Raw genomic sequence first — 24,228 nt, 5'->3', positions numbered from 1 at the left:
ATCAATGCTCCTTAGTTCATTACAAACATTTACATTCACAGAGACCTTCAAATAGAACCTATACAAGACTATATGAAACGCTTAGCGGTCAACTTCTTTCACTCAGTACAGTCCCACAGTAATAGCCTGATTAGCACTTTCAGACACTCCTCGCACTCCAGAGAAAAACATCGTTATCCCACTGACATCCTGCCCAAACAAATAATACCATATTTGACTTATTCACGATTAATTGACTCTACGGTTTACACCAACACCTGCTGCTTCATCTTGTACCGTCACTGAGCTCATCCCCCATTCACCACCGCTAGCGCAGACCAGAATTTATTCTCACTCCCTCCCACCCTCCTACTACACTGTTATTCTTTCTCTTTCCCCTTGACTGCTTATCTGAATCCGAGTAAAAAAAAATGTTTCTGCATCTTGACACTCGAGAATAAAATATGATCTTCATCATCATCAAGGAGAGAGAACTTCCGCGACATTGCAGCGAATAAAGAGCTAGAACGTCTTTCGTGAAGCTAACTTGTTCTTCTACCGACCTTGATACTCAAGCCAATAGTGTTTGACGGTATTGGCATGTCAGAGTCACGGGATCTGACAGTACGTAATTCGAACTCTTGCGCAGTGACAGTGAGCTTCAGTCTAGGTTGTTCTGCTTTTCATAACTTGGTTAGCAGTTTGTTTTGATTTTGTATGTGTTTAGAAAGGGAAGTGGAAAATGCAATTCACCATCCGGAATTCGTTGCAAAATTACATTTTCATCTAGGGTAATTTAGTGAGCTTATGTAATTTAAATCTGCTTAAAAATGAAAAATGCATATAAAGTAAAGTATTTTGTGGGTCTCATTATCGAATGTTGTTGTATTTTACCTAAGTGATACAATTGTAGTATCTTTAATAAAGATGAAACAAATAAACTTGATACAGTGCGTATAAATAATCAGTGAAATCGCGTTACTACTTGATCAAAATTAAGTCTGATCTCTCTCTCTCTCTCTTTTTTTTTTTTTTTCTTTATAATTATTTTTGTATTGCAATTTGGTGATTCTTGTGAATTAAGGTTATGTGTTGTGAAGTTTTGGAGTTTTTACTATGTAATCATTTAATTCCCCCCCCCCCGGTGTTTTGGTAAATTTTAGATTGTGAAAAAAAGCATTAGTAATCAAAAAGAGGAAGGAAATTAAGAACGAGTTTCTAAAGTGTGTTGGCAGTGTGTAGGTTTCAAATTGCTGAGAAACATTTCAGGATATCTGGTATATAATGCATTTTCTGTAAAGTATTATTTGGTAAACTATGAAGACTAAATTGCAGTATTCCATATTGGCCAAATGTGTAAACTTAAGCTAATACTCAAGATTAAATTATCAGCTGGCTACATGGGTGTCTTCTTGATAACTTGAATTATAGATATTTTTCCGAAAAATGTCTTTCATAAGCCTACCGTCCTATAGGCAAGTAGTCTTTGTATGTTTTGCCATGTTCAATTGAACAAGGGAAACTAAGATTAAATTCTGAGTAATAGTTTTGGAAATATTAATCGAAACCGTAAAACAAAATCCATACTTTTTCATTAAAGCCATATTGTGCATTTTTGGTGTCGTAGAGGTGCATTTTGGCTTATTTCTTTTCTTGTACATTTGGCTCTATATTAGATAAAATAGAACAATCAGGAGCAGCATCAAGGAACAATTTCTAATTTTACTGGAGAATCATTCAAACAATCTAGGTTTTTTAGGAACGTGATCTCTTGTTTATAGCAAGGCCTACATTATTATATTTTACTTTGTATTTTGTGAATTGTGTGCTAATTTTCACAATTTTGTTGCATCTAGTACTTTTAAAATTAGGATGAGATAACAAGGAATTGGTTAACAAGGAATAACTTCTTGTGATACTGTGAATAAATGAGTCATACGTAAGTGAGAAAAGGCTGTTTTGGCCTTGAGTGATTTTAATTTCACATTGAATACAATTTCTTTTGCACATCTTTCTTCGAGAAATAAATAGCTGCTGTTTCACCTTTTGAAAAATCCCAACTTGTGGAATTTTTGGCAGTTAAAAAAAGAGGTATGTGTGTATTATGCCATCAACTGTGAACGTTGGTTACCATTGAATAACGAAAGTTGGTAGAAATTCTGCCAAAGTTGTGGCAATTATTACTATGTAATGATGAAGGAACTAACATTTCTTTATTTCGTAAACAGTCAGTACTTGACCTGGTTCATTTTTACATCGTCTTTCTGCTCCTCTGGTTTCATTGGATGTTCTCTTTATGCTGCTGTGAATAGAAATTTCCGGCTAATCTTTGGAATATGGTAACAGGTAGTTTGGCGACATTTTGGTTAGGCGATAAAGGTTATTAGCTAGGACTGTAGCAGTGTACATGGATAAAGTCAAGAGTGTGCGCAGTGCAATTTTTTTGCAATTCTGGGATGTTTTTTTAAGTGAAAATAGGTCGACATGTACATTGATACCGTGTATGTGAAATTCTTAAAAACGCGGCAAGCAGTTTGCGATTCTGCACTTTCTCCCAATTTCGCACCTAATCTTCATCATGATTAAGCACTTTTGTTCTGTAAAAGTTCTAGCATAAGCGTAATTCGGCTAGCAGATTGTTGGAAATAATTGTTGAGTAAAAAAAAAAAAAAAAAAAAAATGCCTTTACTTCGTGAAAACAAAATGGCATTCAAACAAAAACTAGCAGGTTGCTGTAGCAGGGTTGGTCGCCAAAAAAATCGCCGAGTTACCATATTCCAAAGATTAACCAAATTTCCCTCAGGTAATTGTCCCAGTCTATTATTGTTTAGCCGAACATATTCAGCTGACCAATCATGTCCATTAGTGTTCTTTTTTTTTTTTTTTTTTCTTTTTTATGTTAGGAACCTATAACTTATTATTCTACTACTTTCTGTTTTGTAGAAGGCAGGTCCCAAATTTAAATCATGTTTTTTTTTTTTTTCTTAATGCAAGGGAAAAGTATAGCAGTAACAGTTCATTTATATCTCTATACATAAAAACAATAGGTAGCTTATCCAGACTCATTTGCATTACATCAAACGAAAGTGCAGATGTTATCATTGTGTTATGTCATGCTTATCCATAAATGGTGCTAAATCATGCTTCTTGGTGACAGTATGCCATGATTGATGGGATAATACATAATTACCGACAAAATGTTAAATAAAAATTGTAGTCATCCAAGCTTTGGTTATAAAGATTATTTTCATGAGGAAAGAAGTCAAACCAGACTTACCAGACAATAAGGAAATGTGCCAGCCGCTTCCCAAAGAAAAGCAGCAAGTGTGGCCTTTAATAAAAAGTTGTAAAAAAATTTTATATAATATTTACATAAAATAATATATAACTTGAATGATGACCTGAAATTTAGATTTTTAAGAACAAAGCGGTTAATCTTTGGATTGTGGTAACTTGGCGGTTTTTTGGCGAAAATTTGGCGACCAACCCTGCTACAGCAACCTGCTAGTTTTTGTTTGGATGCCATTTTGTTTTCACGAAGTAAAGGCATGTTTTTTTTTTTTTTACTCAACATTTATTTCCAACAATCTGCTAGCCGAATTACGCTTATGCTAGAACTTTTACAGAACAAAAGTGCTTAATCATGATGAAGATTAGGTGCGAAATTGGGAGAAAGTGCAGAATCTCAAACTGCATGCCGCGTATTTAAGAATTGCACATACACGTCGACCTGTTTTCACTTAAAAAAACATCCCAGAATTGCACAAAAATGGCATTGCGCACACTGTTGACTTTATCCATGTACACTGCTAAGGTCCTAGCTAGTAACTTTTATCGCCTTACCAAAATGTCGCCAAACTACCTGTTACCATATTCCAAAGATTAACCGCAAAGTTTTATGAAATTTGCAAACTAAGTTGTAAGCTTAAATTTACTAAGGAATCGGTTAGTCATTTCTGTATCCATGGCAGAAATTTTTACATAGATTCACAAACTTTTTGTTTGTTTAGCTAATTGCAGGAAATGATAGAAGCAAAGCTCATCATTCTTTGGCATAAAGGAGCTTGAAGGTATTGTCTCAGCTGGTGATCTAAAGAATTTCATTAGTTAGTTAATCAGTTTTAAACTAGATGGCACCACCTCTTTTCAGACTTTTGTTTTTAAAAGCAATGTTTATGCTTATTATTTCTTTCATATGCAGTTTTTATGTTGAATTTATGAAGAGTTTTTAAAATGCCGTCTTCGGATATTTTTTATCAATTTACTCTCAAATAAATTTCACATTTACGTTAAAAAGAGTTGAAATAAGAAGCAAATGAAATAACTGTTATCTTAAGCGGCGTTTTTAATTTATCTCTCTTTTTTTAATACTTTGCGTACAACAAATTGTTTATAAATAGATTTTGAAACAACTAAATATAGCAGCACAAAATCGGATGTATTTTTTCTTACCTTCTATCTGTTTCATTCACTATAGGCACGAAATTCTTGGGCTAGACTGAAGATTATGGTCCAGTCGCCAGGTGAAGCGAAATCGCGCCAAATCTGGTAAACTCTTGGCTTAAATATGAATCAATGCTTTCCGTTCATTTATTGCTCATTTACTGCTTATTACAATTTCTTAAATTTCATGATAAAACGCTTGACTCCATTTTGCTACTTTCTTAAAAATGGTGTATGATATTATGAAAACTTTTAATATTGTTGATCCTATAAAACGCATAGTTATTAACTTTCAAATACTTTAGGTAAAGTGCAGAATCGTCCACTTATTTGTTTTGCGTTTGCAAGAGTAAGAAGAATTGTATTTCTGTCAATTTTCTTTGACTTTTTAAGTGAAAATAGGTCGATGTGTACATAAATAAAGTAAAGGGAGTGTGCAATGCCATTTTTGTGCAATTCTGGATTTTTTTTTTGAGTGAAAATCGGTTGATGTGTACATGGATACCAAGTATGTCTAATTCTTAAAAATGCGCCAAGCAGTGGGAGATTCTGCGCTTTCCGCCTTTTTCGTTGTTTTTCTTGAAGTCCTATTTTAGATAGTTTTGCATGTTTACAGAATTAATTCAGATTCACAACCATCTAATATGCCGCTATGATGAGTTAGCGATTTTCCAAAACGCGTGAAAACAACCGATTTGGCGAGTTGGCAATTTTTTTAAAACGCGCCAAACTGGACCATAATGTCTTCTTTTACCAATTTTTGATATAATCTATATCCATAACATTTAGGGGCTCACTTTTAGTTATATTAATATCAAGTAGTTCATTGAAATATTTAAACTGGCTAATCTAAAAAAAAAAAAAATCGCTCTTTTATTTGCACATTGAAAGTTTCCTTATGTGCAGCATAAAACACAGCAGAAGAAATAAAGAGTTTGCAAAACATAAAAAATTATTAATATTAATAGTAATAAATCTGATCATGGAAATTTGGATAAGATGGGGGAAGAAAATAAAATGTGTGAAAACAATGATTTTAGTGGCACCACCTATCAATCCGTAAAGTAACTACACAGTTAAGTAAGGTAAATCGCCTATTGGCAGAATAATACCATTTTGAATATTCATTCCAAATTGGTCTTGTTATGATTGCAGAAATTTAATATCAGGTGGATATCCTGAAAAACCTTACCGATGTTCTCCGAAAAAATGATATCTCAGGATGACTTTTCACTTTTTCAAGTTGTAGCAGCTCTGATTTTTAGGATGCCTGAATAATCATCCCAAGAAATAAAATCATGAGCCTAGTTAGTTGGCTTGACATATACACACAACAACTGTTTCTGTTAATCTGGTAATTTAAGAATTATAAGATAGAACAGTTGTTTGTTTAGTTCTTAAAATCAAATATTTTCTTTGCTACTTGATTGATGATCAGTTTGGAAAGACAGAATATGCTCTACTATTTATTAAAAGAAGTAAAACATGTTACTGAATATATAATTTTTGCATGTCATTTTTATCTGAGCATATAAAAGAGATATGTTATAGGTTTATGATGTATATTTTCTTTTCATATTGTGTTTATCAGCCGCAAAAGGGTTAAATATGCATTATGAATAAAATTAGAGTAATATCTTTAAAAAATGCATTTTAAAAATGTTATGGAAATTTAGATATTTTATAGTTATCCGCATCTTCAACAAAATTTTGTAAAAATGTATTCACGTGGCAAAATGTATGTCAGCAAACTAGTTATGCAGTAACTCAGGTTATGTAGCAGGTACTTATTGTGGCCGATAAACAATGCTAGTGTTGCATGATGCTGACATTGTGAAATTATTTGATGTTTTTTAAGTGTAAACAGATTGCTCTATGCATTGGGAGAAGAACAGAGTAAAAAAATCTTACTGAAAAATTAGTTGCCATCAAGTTCACAAATGTTATTTGCAGTCAATGATGGTTTCATGACTTTTCTGTAGGCGGTGTGGATAATCAGAAAGTACCGAAACTTTTTATACTGATAATAATAAATAAATTATATTTTTTTTATATGTATATAGCAGGAGTGGGCCAAGCTCCTTGATAGTCTGAGCCATTTTTCAAAATTTGAAATTTTTCGCGAGCCGCAATTAAATACGTATTAAAAAGGTATTAAAGATGAAAAAGATATTATTTTACAGATTTTATTTTTATTTTACAGAAATTGTATTTATTGAAAGCATATAAATAAAAGTAGAAAATATGTGTATTGAATTTAAATATTAAAAATTAAACGCATTTATTTTACTTGTCTTGATAATTCTTTAAAATTTGGTAAATAATTGGTGACAGCACTTCTCAGTAATTTTTTGAGATGCTGGTTAGTTGATACTGATCGGTGTTTGGATTTCACGAATTTTAAAGTGGAATAAAATGATTCACCTAAGTATGTTATTCCGAATATTGAAATAATTCGACGTGCAGCCTTTTTAAGTTCAGGATACTTCGATTCTGGTACAAATTTCGGAAATCGGCATTGACTTTTATTTTAATTGTAGAGCTTGATCTTCTTGCATTTCTATTAATTATAACTCTCCAGATGCTTTTTGGGTCATATTTATATTGGAAATGGAAAACTCACCTTGAATTATGTTAATTTCAAATGGAATCGGAAAAAATCGAGAGAAACGAAATTTAAAATATTTCAATTCTTGAAATCTACTTTGGAATTCCGTCAATATTTCTTTTAGCTTTTTTATATACTCGTCGAGTTTTTCTTGTTTAATATTGGAACAAGTTTTTTTTAATTCAAGGAAGATGCCAAAATGTTTTATTTTAATGTCCTTTTGAAAAAGTTGTAATTTACTTTGAAAACTAAATACAGTCAAAAGTCTTTAAGCCGGACCTCAAAGCTACACACTTTCTGCGCATGCGGATAAATGTATCATTTTACGCATGCACATCATACCTTTACGCATGCGTGTTTAATGTATAACGGACGGTATAAGCTAAGCTAAAATTATCTATTTCAGTTAATGTTGCAGATTGCATTATTCCTTAATCTTCTAATTGGATCTGGCTTATTATTTTTTTGCAGACTGTTAGAGCAATTTTATAAATGTAAGTTTGAACTTTCGATTATGTCAAAAAGAATTTCCAATTCTGGAGCTGCTAAAGGATCTACGAAGCGAAAGCATGTTTCGATGTCCATCAAACAAAAAGCGGAATTGCTGCAAAAAATGGATAAAGGCATATCCTTTGTTTCTCTAACCATTCCGAAATCTGTTTATTAATTCCACGCTGCTCTGCAGGGGAGGGATGTCGCGGCGCGTAATGAACTGGAAGTTGATCTGTCAGCACTATCCTTATGTTCAGGGCAGATTTTTTATTTTATTCAGCTTATAATTCCTTACTAAATGTAGTATTTCATTTCGATGCACTCCATCTTTGATATAATTTAAATCAAATTCCTCGTCATTATAAATATCACGAATACACATCAAATAGTTTTCTGTTTGCAATTTTCTAATTTCGACTATGCGTAACGTATGCTTTACGCATGCGCGCTTGTAAAGAAAGAAATGTTTAATAAAGTAAAAAATAAATATTAAGCTTTTTTTAGTAAATTTTGATACCCTTTAGATCATAACTGCTCTTTATTTCATAAATTATGGTTTCATATTTTTAATTTTATAATTTCTGCATGCCATCTTACCAAATTTAAACTGATGATCTATAATCTGGAAAAAACGATAATCCAGAATCGCCGAAGTCCCGACGAGTCCGGATTAAAGACTTTTGACTGTATACACTGTGAGAGGTCAGATATTAGTTTATCTTTCCCCTGCAGTTCTAAATTCAGTGTTTGCAAATGTTCCATGACATCAGTCAAAAACATTAAGTCTTGTAACTACTCATCATCGCCTAATTCTGAATAGGTTATTTCCTTTTCTTTTAGAAATGCAGTTATCGGATCAAACAAATCTACAAATCGATTTAATATGTTTTAGCTAGATAACCATCTAACAATGGAAAAGAAATTAATGTCATTTGGAAGTTCTTCGTCCTTTAATTCTTCTAGGAAATTTTTGAATTGTTGATGATTTTTGCATTGGTGCGAATGTAATTTACAATGTATAACACTGTTGTCATAACATCAAGATATTTTAAGTATTTTGTAATGAGATGTTCGTGGTGAATTTTGCAGTGAATTGGTATGAATTGGGGAATGTGGTATGAATTGTTAAAAGCCCAGTAAGACCGACCGATTTTTTTTTTTTTTTATCCAGCATTGCTGGAGCCCCATCAGTTGCAATGCTTACAAGTTTATTAAGAGGCACATCAAAAGTTTTCACTATGAAATCTAATGCATTTTTAATATCAACACCATGGGTTGACTCTTGAAGTGCCACTAAATCTAATATTTCTTCTTTAACAACGAAGTCAGGTGAAACAAAATTTTAAAAAACTGCCAATTGCAGAAGATCTGTGATATCTGTCGATTCGTCAAGGGCTAACAGGTCTTCAAATCCTTTTTAAAATTATATTCAAGAGATGTATTGATGGCAGTTATGCGCCGTTCGGTTGTGTGTCTCGAGATGGGAATATGAGAAACAACTTTGTGCAATGCTGCGTTATTTGAATCTAAAACTTTAAGAACATCTTTCAAGTTTTTTTTAATAAACTCTCCCTCTCCAGTCAGGCATTGTGCTCAAGCAATATTCCAGGCAATAACAAAACTGGCTTCAGCCACATTATTAGCTTGATTTCTAAAGGTCATTAAAATTGACTGTTTTAAAGAAGCAAGTTTATCTGATCTTAATTTGGAATTTAATGGATACTGATTAGAAAACTGATTATGATTGGCTTCATAATGTTGACTTAAATTGCCAGCTGTACAATTTTTGAATGTAGAATTATAAATAACACATAATGTTTTTCTGTTATTGTCAATAAAAAAGAAATTCTCCCACTCATTATTAAAACTTCTATTTTCTTTTCATTCTCTGTCATCATAGAACTGGAAATAAATACAGAAATTTTAGAAAGTACAAGTTTTGTGTTATTAAAACAATAGCAATACGTGTTGCATACTACGAAACAAATTATAGTTAACTTACCAAAAATTCCAGATTGCAAATTTTATCCGTAGCAAGAGTGATACAAATTGTTTCCTCCAGATCACAATATCAACTGTCCGTTGCAATTAGAGATTAAAAATTCAAAATCGGTCGATCACGTAGATCGTATATCGTCATTCGTCGAGAAGCAATCGTGCGGACAAGGCCTTGACATTAGCCTTGACTCCCATAAGTTTCTCATAAATCACGAGGCAGTTGAAGGGGAAGAAAATCCCACCAACCGGAACTATTACGCCACTGTTTATGTTCGTTCGTGCAGTTTTGGATGAGTTATATCATTCTTAACTTGGACGGAAATGAAATTTGTTACAATGTTGCACTTAGTATTTCATATTTGTTGTCAGTAATTTAAAAGACATTTTGAAACACATACGGAACAATAATAATTTTTTAAAATATAATAACACAAAAAGGTAAAGAAAACTCGGGCACATTTATCGAGAGCCACAAATAATCCTTCAAAGAGCCGCAGGTTGGCCACCCCTGGTATATAGTATAGATAATGATAAATTAACTAATAAACTTTTTATATGTATGTAATGCAGATTTTTAATTCTGAAACTGAGTTTTTCAAATGCTTTGATTAAAAATCTGTTATTTTATGTTTTATAGCCTAATGAAGAACAAAAGGATGCATAAAGTTCCAATAAATGTTATGGCAGTTTTAATATAAATGTACTGATATTATGCAAAAAGGCTATGTACTCTCTATTTAAAATTAGAAAGATATTATCAGTCTCACAGCCTGGAGGTGGTAAGGACGTGAACATCGTACATAGTGCTTATTCAGAAACCAAGGAGCATAGTGTTTTGGCTCTAGTTTGTGATAATGGTAAGTGTTTTCATGCACATGTATGTAGCTTTCTGCAAACTATGTAGATCATGAAATAGTTGATAAAATTGTATGCTTTTAATTTTTTTAATGTACATTACTAAGAAATATGTAGTCTTGTGTAAAATTGTCGGATTTTATTTTTTCATAATTTTGTGGTTATGGTTTAAAAGGATAAAAATAATTTTCTTTTCAAGCAGAAGCAAGATGTTATAGTAACCAGATGACAGAAATTTTTCAGAGTAGGTTCGATATATTTTCTGGAGTGTGTTGCATTATCTCAAATTTTTCTTTTCTTAATTTTTTTCTAACTTTGCTTCTGAAACTTTCAGAAATCATTGCATAAAAAATGAAATAGATGTTGTTGTAAATGTAGTAAATCACTTTCTTTAAGAAGCTCAAATAAAGCTTTAATCAAATTAAACTGCACATAAAACAGAACATCTTTGTTGCTGCCAGTATTAATAAGTAAATAAATAATAATAATGATAATAATAACACATTCATCCCTCCCTGAGCTTATTATTAAGTTATGTAATCTACCAGGTAAGGTGACATCTCTGCCTTTTCAGATGTGAGGGTTCACTCTCATGCTAGTAATCATTTGAAGTCTTTTCAAAAGCGTCAGGTCTGCCAGGGCACAGTAATTCATGGCCTTGAGAATCCTCTTCTGTTGGTTTTCTTATAGTTTTTTATATGGATTCATAAGCTTCAGTGGCCAAATTTTCATTCTGTGAAGCAAAAGAATCTGAAAGTTGCTGGTTTTCATCATGGGAATGTATAGGATTATCTCCTGTAGGTGCTAATATCATTAAGAAACATTGGCTTCATGCCCATCTGGAATGTTAACATAATCTGGGTCACCCTCGTTGAGCTCTGCGTCCAGTTAACAGCTCATATGTTTTGCTTGTGTATAGTTCTTCATTAATATTGTTCCAGGTTAACAATGTAGGTAAAGATTGACCATTATAGGATCTTCTAGCATGGATGTACATATGTTCCTGTGGTATGGCATTTGTTGCTATGCATAACAGAGACCAGATCGAATGCAAAACAGTTTGCAGAACTCCTTCCCAATGTGCGATAGCCGTTTTCTTTGATTTATTACCAGTTGGATGGTTTTGCATATAATTCAATTATACCTCTCTAATTGCCTATTTCCTTTAAGTCTTGCAGTTATGCAACTTGTTGCTATACCTAGTGAAGTTAAGAAGGATTTTAATTCATGAGACACAAGATCCTCTATCAGCTTGTGTGTAGGTATGCATCCCCAGAATTGAGAAAATATTTTGCAGATGACATATCAGGGCAGGTTAATGTAAAAGAGAATCTTGAAAACTCATCCACAACAGTTCCTGCAAGCTGTAGGCAAAGGACCTTTGAAATCAAGATTTAGTCATTCAACAGGTGCAGTTGCTTTAATTAAGTGCTTTTCAGATCTACAGAAGTGAGGTTTTACTTCACTTCAGCATAAACATAAATTAACAGTTCTTCAAATTTTTTCTTCTGAAAATGGCAGATTTTTAGTTTTATTCAGTGATACATTCGAGTTATTCTGGGATGACAAAGTTCAAACAAGCAAGTTCTAACCCCAATATATAATCTTCTCATTTTTAATTTTATTTAAAATTTTATTGCAGTTCTTTTGATCCAACATAAATGCTGCAGGTCTTTGATCTGTAAAAACTTTGAAGTGCCTGCCAATTAAATAGTGTCTCCAGTTTCATAATGATTCAACAATAGCATATGCCTCTTTCTCAATAGAGGAATGTTTTTGTTCTGAAGAATTTAGTATTCTAGAGAAGAAAGCTGTAGGATAACCAGCTTGACTCAGAGTTGCTCCTATTGCAAATTTAGGAGCATCAGTTTTAAACTCTGAATTGTATATGTAGGTTACTCTGAAATTTTAGAGGTACACACAGACAATAAGTGGCAGAAAAAAATAATGATTAAATTTGAAGATATGAACATCATGCCTATTAGATTTTTTTTATTTGCCAGTTGCAAACAGTTTAGCCTAGAGTAAATTTTAGGCAGAAGGAAAAATGGAGTTGATGTGAGGACATTATTGTGCTATGATTTTCTTTGATTTTAAAATAGGTTTAATCAAGAAGAATGTGTTCAATATCTACAGTTATCATTTAGAAGATAAGGTCCATCTTCTGATACTATATTCAGATGATTTACAGAATTTCTCAGAGGTAGCAATTCTCTTCAGGATGAAGAACAGACAGGTAGGCTGTTTTCAGGAGTAATCTTGGAAAATGTGTCTGCCATATGGAAAATGTCAATTGATTATAATCTCTGCACCTACCAAATGACACAGAAGGAACTTAACATGGGATCCACTGCCATACATCAAATTATTCATGAAGAACTGCATATGAAAAAATAATTTGCCGTAGTGTTCTCCGTAATTTAACTGAGCACCAAAAAGAGGAGGAGTGTGTCAGAATCAGTAAAGAAACCCGTAAATTACTTAAAGATGGTGGCCACCATATTATTTCTAAAACCATAACTGGTGATGAAACGTATATGTAATTTTTTGATGTTTCAACACATCAAGAAAGTAAAAGTATGGGTCTTTGAAGATGATTCCATGCCATAATGATGAAAAAACAATGTACCATGAAAAAAGTAATGCATGCCATTTTCTTCAGTATAACAGAACTGGTCAAAGCCATCATGCTAGAAGGACAAAAGACAGCCACAGTTAAGTGGTACACCATTAAGCATCTTCCAGAAATTCCTTGAGAAGTGAATGTTAAGAGGCTATCACTTCTAGGGACGCGGGACAGTTCTGAGAAACAAGATTCTCGTAGCACTGCTTTAAGCGGGAGGCTTCTGAGAAATGTTTCGTCTAGCTAGGAGGAACATGTCCTGGCTATATGAGCAACATTTTGAAACTTTCCCGAAAATGTTCCGTCTAGAGACGAGTTCCTTGTACGTTCAACCAATCAGACGAAAGTTCTGCTTCTGAAGGATCACGGGTAACTTTCAATATGGCGATGGCTCTCACAGTGAAGTCATGGACAGTGGAAATAGAGGCCGATTTAATTATTGCTCTTTTGTTCTAATATAACTGCCCGAGTCATTTTAAAAATGTTTATATATTCATTAAATATATACTCGTGGAAATTTCAGAGTTGACAGTATTTTACGACATTCTTGCAGCTCGGATTTGTTTACAAATTGTTCGTTGCCAAAAGTTCGCCAAATTTGTCATATTTCGTGCCGATCATGTATTATCACTGTTATGTAATAGAATTTTATTTCTTAAATTTAAGTTGAATAATTTTTAAAATCCATTTGTATATGCATGGCTTTTCTCCTAATTACTTATCTTTGAAATTGTTAATTGCATAATCAGTGACACAGTTTAAACAGCATAAAAGATGCATAAAAAAAAGAAAAGCATAGTTTCTGTAATAATGAGAATAGTCATTGAATTTGTCTATTATTTTTATGCTATTAATGAAATACTTTTTGGATTATAAATACATTAGAGACTATACTTTTATTGTAAATGCTACATATTGAAACACTGAACATTTATGGATTTATTATTATGCATGATGAAAAACATTTGTACATACAGTCATTAATATAAATCTTATTCTTTACATTGATACTAGTAAATATATATCAACAACTTCTAAACCATCGCAACTCTCTATCTGTATGTAAATATATGACTTATTAGATGTGTGGAATATTATAGAATATTAGAATATATGTAAGTATGAATACAAAAATGAACATTGCCAAAAAGTTTATTTGAAGTTACTTCTAATTCATTTAACGATCATGTAATTGGCAGCAATTGTAGTCATCAGTTCTTTGCAAATTATTATGGATATTTAATAATCAGTTGAAAAATAATTGATGAGCATTTGAGTACTGAAGAGTTTACACATTTTGTTTTTGGGTTAATTCATAATTATATCATATGTATAATCTACATAATATAAACATGACTAATAAATAAAAAGAAATGTAGCAGTTATGCATTTATAACATTTGATTACTTAAAACAGTACATAACTGATTATCACCTTCATGTGTGTTTACATAATGAATTGTACTTTCCAATTATGTGCACAGGCCTACTAGTGGCTGAAGTGTTGTTGAACACTGGTAGTTCTGTTTGAGGTTAGAAGGCCACGAACGGACTGGCTACATGGGCGTTTCTTGGTTTTCCCCATTTGTAACTAATATACAAGCCAGTTTTAAAAAATCTTCTACAAAGGGATCCCTCCTGTTAGGCAGATATCCCTTGAGGCTTTGCCATAATCACATAAAACAAACTCATGATGTGCACCTCCTAATTTCTAGAGTTGGTATAATTAATGTTTTAGGTATATTACTGAGTGTTTTATGGGACAGTAAACAACTCGCACATGTTTGATTGCTCGTGTATTCATAGGCTTTATTTAATCTTCATTTTGCTGAATAGTATCTGCTGGCTGTGAGGATGTTACATCAACCATATAGATTTTTGTCATAGAAGGTCTTTTTTTTTGTCTATTTCTTTGTTTATTCTTATGGACAGAACAGTAATTATGAGCCATAACGTTAGTCAAGAAAATGCTTTCACCAGGTCACAAATTTTCCTGTGAGCCATCAAATTTTCATTGGAATGCAGACATCAGAAAATACACATAAGTAATGTCTGATAAACAGACTTATCCAGCACACATTTTAAACTAGTCTTATTGTATACAGAATTTGGCTATTACTGATTTAATTGATTGCTATAACCGGAAGTGTGTTTATCTGTTACTTGAAGTGCCAGAGTGGAGATCAAAGTGATTAACTTGATAGCAATCACCTTTCTATTATCTTCCGTAACTAACAATAAAGTTTAAAACGAAAAGGGTGTGAGCGATACAAAAGAACACGAAGAAGCGAACGTCACTTTTGCCAGTCTGAGCGATAACTGATTCTTATTTGGCTTTCAGGCTGTTTACCAAGTGAAGATGGTAACCTGATTTTCGTGGAAAAGCGATTCTCAGAACTGTTTCTTTAAACGTTTTGTTCCGGCAACAAATATCGTATGTGATAACAACATTAGAGGACTCATGTTCCTCCATGACAATGCACCTTCTCATGCAACTGGATTGACAGCTGAGTTTCTTGAATAAAAACACATCAAAGTTATAGACTATCCACCCTATTCACTGTATGTAATTACGTGTGACTTTTTGCTATTTTTTAATCTGAATGAGAACTTACGTGGACATTGTTTTCATACAGAAGATGAGATTGATGAGGCTAATGAATTTTTTCATCAATTCCAAGAAATGAATGGCTTGAGGCATTTAATATTTGGAAAATTCGTCTAAGGGAGTGCATTGGTGCTGGAGGAGACTACTTTGAACACTCCTAAAATTTCATAAATATAACTTTAAAAATCTATGTGTATCTTAAAAATTTCAGAGTAACCCTCGTATTATCCTTAATTGCAGCTAAAGAAGTTTTGGCTATATCTCTCTTAAGGGAATTGAAGGCTTTCTCGGCATCTTTGATAAAGGGAAAAGGTCCTTTCATCAAAAGATTGTAAGGTATATTTTAATTTTATAACAGTTATTTTTAATTTGGAAATCTTTTACTTTCAATTCTTGTTTTCCACTTACAACTCCCTACCAGATTGAGTTTTTATCATGTTGAATGCAAATGAGTTAGAAGAAGTATTTAAAGGAAGCTCAACTTACTTCAAGAGAGAGTGCTTAGGAGTCCTTAGTGGTATGTGCTTGCCTTCTGGCTACTTTACTCTTGACTCTATTATGCTCAAGCATATTCTATGTGCCTGTTGAGAATCGCTAGCTATGTTAGTTTAAGGGCCAACTATGTTAGGTATTTGTGTCTAGCTTCAGCTAAGTCTATTTAGTTTAGTTAGATTAGTTTATTATTTTCTGATCCTGATTTAAAAGCTTCCCTCTAAGCCCAAGGAGGGGCCATTTTTTATTATTACTTTGAGCGAATAAAAGGGTAGTTTAATCCTTCTCACGTGTCTGTAGTAACTATTGGAACTCGGCAATAATTCACTACTTAGTTCATTGGGCTCCTCAAACATAGATCTAAACAAACTAATTAAATTAGGAACATTGCAGGTTGACGAATTTGTTCGAAAAAACTGGGAATCAATTTGCATTAATAAGCAAACATTCCAGTGCTCACTGTAGAGATACTATATCTTTGGGAATTGGTAAACCCATTAGTGGTTTCAATCTATCAAGATCAGATTTTTATTATACTATTAGCTATAGATTAGAATAACAATTTTAAAGATTTTGTGGAAAAACTCCATTTTTCCTCATTCAGGTTAGGTTATATTTCTTAGCAGCAGCCATAAATGTCTGTAAGTTATTATAATGCTCAACTTCATTCTTGCCACATCATCAAGATAAGGAAAGATTCCTGATAATTTTTCATTTGAAATTATTTTGTTTTTTATAAAGCCAGCAATTCTATTTGTTACATCAAATGGAACATGTATAAATTGATATACTAGTTTACCATCAGATTCAAATGCTGTATAGTACTTCTCTGATTCTTTGATAGGATAAGTACTTCAGAGGTCAAGTGTACTAAATATTTTATATTTTGATACCTGTGACATTAACTCTTCAATTTTGGGAAAAGGGTAAGCATCAAACATAATAAATTTATTTATAGTCTGCGAATTATCTATAACAATTCTGAGTCTATGATGTTCTCCTCTCACAACAAATGCTTATGCACTAAGGACAACTTCTTTAAGGAATTTACATACTTCTGTAGCTATGAAGGTTTTATCTTCTTCAGTTTGGTGTCTTGATTTTGTAACAATAGCTCTACAATCAGGTGTTAATTTAGAGAACAATCACACAGGGACTACAAGAGCAGTTGTTAAAGATCAAATTTTAAGAGGTGGTCTGTCATCTTTAAATCTTATCTAAACAGAAGAATTATCTTTTAGTAAATCATGCATGATAAAGTGTGCGCAGAGGGTTTTCATAATTAATACCTCTGCATTAGTATATACATGGGTTTGAAATTTAATTCTGACTAAAGAACAACCTGTAATATCTGAATTATCAGAGAGAAGAATTAGCCATAAGTATTCTACTAAAATATAGTTTTACTTGAATTCAACATCTTTCTACAAAACATAAATATAAAACTGAATGAACTGCCCATATTAATTAGAGCATTCAGATGAACCCCCTTTTACGAGGAATTTAGCTATTGACTTTTCTAAACGGTGAGGAAGCTGATGTTAGTGTATAAACTGCCACTGTATAATTAGTAGTACTATGTACAAGTTTGGATTTGCATGCCTTTTGGTAATGTCTCATTTTACCACATCCTTGACATATTGCATCCCTAGCTGGGACTCATAAATTTATGTGATCTGAGCTTTGTTCAAGGTCAATAGCCACTCATAGACAAAATAATATGTTTTTATTTTCACAAATTTTGGTTTAGCCATATAAACATAACAAAACGTGTCATAAATGATATTTTTAAAAGGAGTAATGGAAATGGCTGTTGTATTTAATAGGAAATAAAATTAAGTTCCCATAAAAAGATAATAGTACACTGCTCAACATTAAAAATGCAACACCAAGAAGGAGTGGTCAGAAAGTGATGAAATTTGGAAAAAAGACAGAGACAGCAAGCAGCAATAAGTGATCTTTATTTCAAAATGATAGTCGGAATACAGAGCGAGAACGGCATCGGCTCAGTAGGATGTAGGACCACCGCGGACAGCAATGCACAAAAAAACACGTCTAGGCATAGAGTCAATAAGAGTGCGGATGGTGTCCTGAGGAATGGCTCTCGATTCCCTTTCAACCATTTGCCACAGTTCGTCTTCTGAACGAGGCAGGGGAAGAGTCTGCAAACGGTGTCCAATCACATCCCACACATGTTCGATTGGTGACAGGTCAGGAGAGTACGGTGGCCAGGGAAGCATCTGTATACCTTGCAGAGCATGTTGGGAGATGCGAGCACTGTGTGGTCGGGCGTTATCTTGCTGAAAAATTGCATCAGGCAGCCCCTGAAGGTAGGGGATTGCCACAAGACATAGTACATTATCCAACTATCGTTGGGCTGTCATGGTGCCCTGAATAGAGGTGACCTGGAATTGTAGGCAATAGCGCCCCAAACCATTATGCCACGTTGTCCAGGGTAGCCACGCTACCTGGACAAACCGGAAAACCAGAAAAAGTCAGGGAATTCGGAAATTGACCAAAAAATTCAGAGAAAAAGTCAGGTAATTTAAGTGTTTTAGTCAAAATCTGGAAAAGTCAGGGAATTTCATACAACGATCCCGCCAAAAAAGTCGAGTTTTGCACCAACGTCGGAAGAGATCACTTTTTTGGCGAATTGTGTATCACGTGAGCGTCATTCGGGCAGCTGGCATAGAGCCAATTTTCGCAGCTCCAATTTGATTGTCTTTTTAGAAAGGCAAGCAAGTTTCCCGCAACTTTTGGTTTCCAGTAACCTCGAGAATTGCATGTGCAGTGCATGAACTAAAGAAAGTACCTGTTCTCGTATAAAATAAAATGGGTTTAATCCTAGTATACGGTACCATGAAGGTTAGAATCAAAAAATATGTATTGTAAAGAAGGAAAACCTCTCTGCAACAGATGTGGCTCCGTTCCATCATAGCGGGAAACAACTGTGCATGCGCGAAATATCTGTCGCCAAAGCTCGAAACCGGTGTCGAAGTTCGAAGGTCACGTTATCAAGAGTTCATAAAATGAATATCGTTTAAAATTTCCTTAAACTCTAAAGGAGAAGAAAATATTTTTTGGCGCAAGTAAATTAATTCATGGATTAGTTATTTTGAGGGGGGGGAATCTACGAAAATCCGTTTTTAAAATTATTGCGAAAAATCCAAGAAAAAATGTTCTTTGATAAAACATTTCTTCTTGGATTTTTCGCAATAATTTAAAAACGGATTTTTGTAGTTTTCTTTTTTGTCTAAGAACGTTTCTTCTTAACACGTGTTTCTCAATTTCCTGTACACATCGCGGAGAGGGAAATTCTGGCCGCCAGGTTCCGTCGCCAATTCCCTTGGCAAATTTTCCCTCCGCTTTTTACATAGACGTTCTTTGGTTAGAATAATCTCCATGTATGGTACAGCGGGATTTGGCGACATGATGATGAGCAGTAAACGGGTCATTTTGTTCTTGGCGACAATTTTCAAAATCATGCGAAGGCCGTATCGTATACTAGGATTTTACCGCAAAATCTTTCTTTTCTTTTCTTTTTAATAAATACCTTGTCATTTTGCAGTAAAATAAAAAAATAGTAATCAATCATCTAGGATAACCATGTAATATAACTATATTCGCTAAAATATCGTTGATTATTCTAATTAAATTTTTAAGTAATTATCTTTATTTTTATGTTATTCATATCATTTAATGTTGCTTCTTCCCTCTAAATTTATTTATCATTAGTAAATAATATTTCCAAATTTCAGGAAATTTTCTCTGGCATAATCCTGAAATTAATTCTAGCAGTATGATGACATCATGAAATTTAATGCACATATTTTTTCCTTATGCATGCTGCGAAATAAATATAAAATACCTCAATTTAGTAAAAAAATATCATTAAATAGATTTCTTTCTTTCGTTTAGCTGCAGAATGTCTGAAAAAAAAAAAAAAAAAAAAAAAAAAAAAAAAAAAAAAGCCTTATTTTATTCCAGATTGGTCAGATTCTAATCTCAATCTTCAGTGGAGAAAACAACTCCTATTATAATAATATTTGTGTTTTCAAGTGTTAAGGTGCCTTTTAAGAATACACCTCACACAAATTAAATTTACCTAAAATCTAACCTAACTTTTAGCATTGCGTTGTGATTTATAAGAACCGGATTAGCCTCGTGTTGAACTGGGGATGATCATGAGTAATAATTAAATAAAATGTACAGTTGTTATCCAATGTATATATCTGAAATTTTATTTGGTTTTTTAAGCGGAAAAGTAAACAAAATTATCAAACAAAGTGTACCAAGAATAATTAAGAATAAATGTCCTCTTGGATTTATTGAATAATTAAGTGAATTTGCTACACAGTACAAGTAATACCATAATTAATTTACCTCTTATCACAGCCAATGTACATTACGCGGATAGACTGGAATTTTCTCGAAACATACCTGGGAAAGTCAGGGAATTTCATTCTCCTGTTTGAGTGGCAACCCTGGTTGTCGCGCTGTGGGGCATTCCACAGTTACGGCCAGATTAGATCTGTCCTCACGTCGACAGCACGCACGTATGTGGCGACCGTCATTGGACAAACGGAAGTGTGACTCATCTGAGAACACGACGTTTCACCATTCTGTCATCCACATCACTCCAGTCCTGCAACATTCTGAACATTGGAATCTATACTGTGGGGTCAATGGCAGTGTTCTTAACGGACGCCGTGAGTGCAGGCCATGTTCAACTAATCGACGGGAAATGGTTCTGGTCGACACGGGAACATCCAGGGTATCTTGCATGTGCTGCAGAATCGCAGTACAAGTGACTTGCGGGACCGCCACAGCTTGTTGGCGGATGCGTTGATCCATGCGTTTTGACATCACTTTGGCTGCACCTGCACCCCTCCTTCCCACATTTCCTTGTTACAACCATATTTGCTATAGCCGATGCACTGTGCTCGCATCCATGTGGGCATCAGCTGCGATTTGATGTAAGGACCAACCTGCCCTTCTCAGTCTGATCACCATACCCCTCGTAAAATCGTCTATCTGCTGGAAGTGCCTTCGCTGATGGAGGCCTGGCATTCTCTCCTATTACACGTATCTTCCGGGAGAAAAACCAACTTTCTTCGATAATTCATCTGGCAGTAATTAACAACACGAATATTGCCCATTCTGCCCGTTCCTTCCCTTATATCTTACTTCACGTGTGTCGGAGAGCTGTGCATTTCGCATCATTAGCATAACTCAGTGACGTGCGTCTACTCTAAAATTTGCATAAATTTCTTACCACTCCTTTTTGGTGTTGCATTTTCAATGTCGAGCAGTGTATTTCATTAATTCTTTTAGAGTTGATCAATTTATTAGTATGTCTACACTTTGTTGCCACCATTTCCAGGCTCATATTGCTCTATTTTCAATTAGAATTCCAAAATAAGGTGGGGATATCCAGAAGCAAAGTTTTAAAACATGTTTTTGAACTTCTTTCAGAAATTCAAATTTTCCTATATGATTCAAAATTTGAATCGCAGAAGTGTTTATTTAGTGAATTATGGTTGGTGCATTTAACATGTTTAACTGATATCTTTGGAAAGTTAAATTAATTAAATTTAGGATTACAAGGACAAAGTGTTAATATGCTTACTATTAGAGATGAAATAAATGCAATGATAAAAAATCTCGAGCTAATAATAAAAGAATTGGATAATAATATTTTAAGCTTTTTACCACTTTTAGAAAGTTTTTTAACTGAAAATAGTTTGAAAATAAAAGAATTAGCATCCGATATTAAAAATCATTGCTTTTCATTGATAAATAATTTCACCATGTATTTTCCCGAGGATTAAGAAAAAAGTATTGGGTTAGAAATGCATTTTGATTAAATGTATCTGAAATTTTACCTCGTGAAGAAAAAGATCAATTGATAAGAAATATCCTGTCATCGAACTCTAACTGAAGACTTAAAAAATAACACACTTAACAAAAATAACAAAAAATAATTTAAAGGCATTTCAAATACAGCTATAAGGTATTTCTCCCACCTTCTTGGCATGTCTTCGTAGTGTAGTGGTCTGCACGCTCGGGGTGTAATTAAGAGGTCCGTAGTTCGATTCCCTGCGAAGCAGCAGCATATTTTTCACTTCTGCTGATTTCCAAAAATACCTAATGTCTGTACAGTGGCGCCCGAACTAAAAGGGTGTTGGATGATGATTCTCCTCACTCAGGATTTGGTGATTGGGTCCCCTAAAAACCCCAGTTGCTTTTAAAAAGGGGGAGTATATAAGGTATTTCTCCCACCTTCTTGGCACGCCTTCGTGGTGTGATGGTCTGCACACTCAGCGCGCAATTAAGATGTCCGTGGTTCGATTCCTGGCGAATATGTTGCGTATTTTTCACTTCTCATGCTTTTCAAAAATACCTAATGTCTTTACAAAGCTATTAAGTTTTTCTTGCCCTTTTGTACAACCTACTTGTTCAAACAAGGATTTCCTTCCATGCTATATTTGAAAAATAAGTACACAACAAAATTAAAAGTGCGTCCTAATTTAAGCTTAAAACTAAGTAAAATGAGACCAGATAAAGAAATTGATCTGTCTTAAACAGGCCCAAATTTGACACTAAATTTTGGAATTAAGGTATTATAACTTAAATTTTGATAATTTAAATGGTAACAAATTTTTAATTTAATATTTTGTTATGTGTGCATATTTAATATAAAATGCCAATAGGTTGTGCAACTGGCAATATATATATATATATTTACTATTAAATTGAAAAATAATCATTACAAAGTGTAGTGGTAGTGCTAATTTTTTTCAATTTTTGTTTAGATAGTACATGTTAGTCAAAAGATTGAGAACCATTGAAACAAGAGCAGCTACTGCCAATTATTCCTTATTGTCATTTTTGCTCTCAAACTGTTCAACAGCAGCTACTGGTGCTGAGGAAGGCATTGAATACAAAGCAGAATGATGTTCAGCAAGATGTAATGCTGTAACTTAATCATGAGCTTTTTCTAATGAAATACTGGAATTTTCCTATAACTGTTCTGATATGCGTTGATTCTTCAAACCTCAGATGATGCATTCTTTAATGTACTAAATTTGAATATATTCTCTAATATACTAAATTTGAAGAAAAGTACTTTTGAAATCGTGTCTACTGATGTTTTAAGTGTTTGATTGCAACTTCTGTTTTTGGAAAGGTTATTTATAATTATGAAAGGAACTCTAAGGTATTTGAAATTTTCCATTTCTAAATCAATTTATGTAATTTAACTAACATTCTGATTATTGTTTGTTATATGAGTGTATTTCCTTGATTTATTTAATTAAATAAAATCAGGTACTATCTGATTATCGGACCTGAAAAGTCTCTTGCTGTAGGTAACTAATTTTTTGACAAGCTAAGATGCGAAAGACAACAGCCATTTTTAAAAATAGAGGTGTGCTAAGAATTACAGAAAACAACAACTGATTAACAAAATTAAAAACTCAAAAGGCATCCATAATAAAGCACTTATCTTCTCGTCCGCATTCTCCCCATGTACACAGCAGTCTGTTAAAAAAAGGGGGGGAGAGAATTGTACATATTATCCTGTTGAAGAACAAACCATCTTGTCTTAGAAGAATTCCTCATTCAAGGCAAGCCTGTATCCAAAAGAAATTGCCATGCATCTCACATGTAACAGAGCTTGTAAACCTGTATGTTAATATATTTCTCGTATATGTCATTCCTGCCTAGACAAGAATACCACCTCCTCGATTTTTGGATTTTTTCTGACCAGGAACACTTTAATTATCCTTTTCCTTCAAGTAGCACATTTCATTTTCTGGTGCATCCTTAGAAAATCAATTTTCATTGCTAAATGCTACATCATTCCATTTCTGGTTATTTTTTAATTTCTTAAAAGGTTTGTTCTCTTTTTCTTGAGATTTTGTCTAGGGCACATATTTTTCCCTCATGTTTGTAGTGAAACCCTAAGCATTGTAGTTCGTATAGAATGAAAAGAAGCGACAAGTTCATGTTGACAATTCTGAAGGAGCAGTAACCAGAGATGAATATCCACATATCTAACATACTGCTTGTTTTATTCAAGTGGAAGCTTTCTTGTCATCAGGTGGAAACTTTATTCAAGTGGAAGCTT

At 33.4% G+C, this 24,228-nt stretch overlaps 1 protein-coding gene across 3 annotated transcripts in view; it reads left to right on the top strand.

Annotated features, from left to right (window-relative positions):
- The first annotated feature begins 367 nt into the window (after positions 1-367).
- The window catches only part of LOC118196406 (uncharacterized), a 338,914-nt gene continuing 315,053 nt past the window's right edge, over positions 368-24,228 (top strand). The window contains exons 1-3 of one of the 3 annotated variants that reach the window (XM_085807757.1): positions 368-770; positions 4,457-4,527; positions 10,158-10,377. In XM_085807757.1, coding sequence (XP_085663883.1) covers positions 10,245-10,377 — 133 coding nt within the window. In that variant the 5' untranslated portion in view covers positions 368-770; positions 4,457-4,527; positions 10,158-10,244. The remainder of the gene's footprint in view (positions 771-4,456; positions 4,528-10,157; positions 10,378-24,228) is intronic. The other 2 variants (XM_085807758.1, XM_085807756.1) reach the window with 2 other exon arrangements.

This window comes from Stegodyphus dumicola, chromosome X1 (genome assembly GCF_044657685.1).
Source record: "Stegodyphus dumicola isolate Sdum_Otavi_A_Nest chromosome X1, ASM4465768v1".
In the NCBI taxonomy this organism is placed as follows: Eukaryota; Metazoa; Arthropoda; class Arachnida; order Araneae; family Eresidae; genus Stegodyphus; species Stegodyphus dumicola.
Note: the sequence above shows the minus strand (reverse complement) of the source record. Positions and strands in the feature narration are given on the sequence as shown.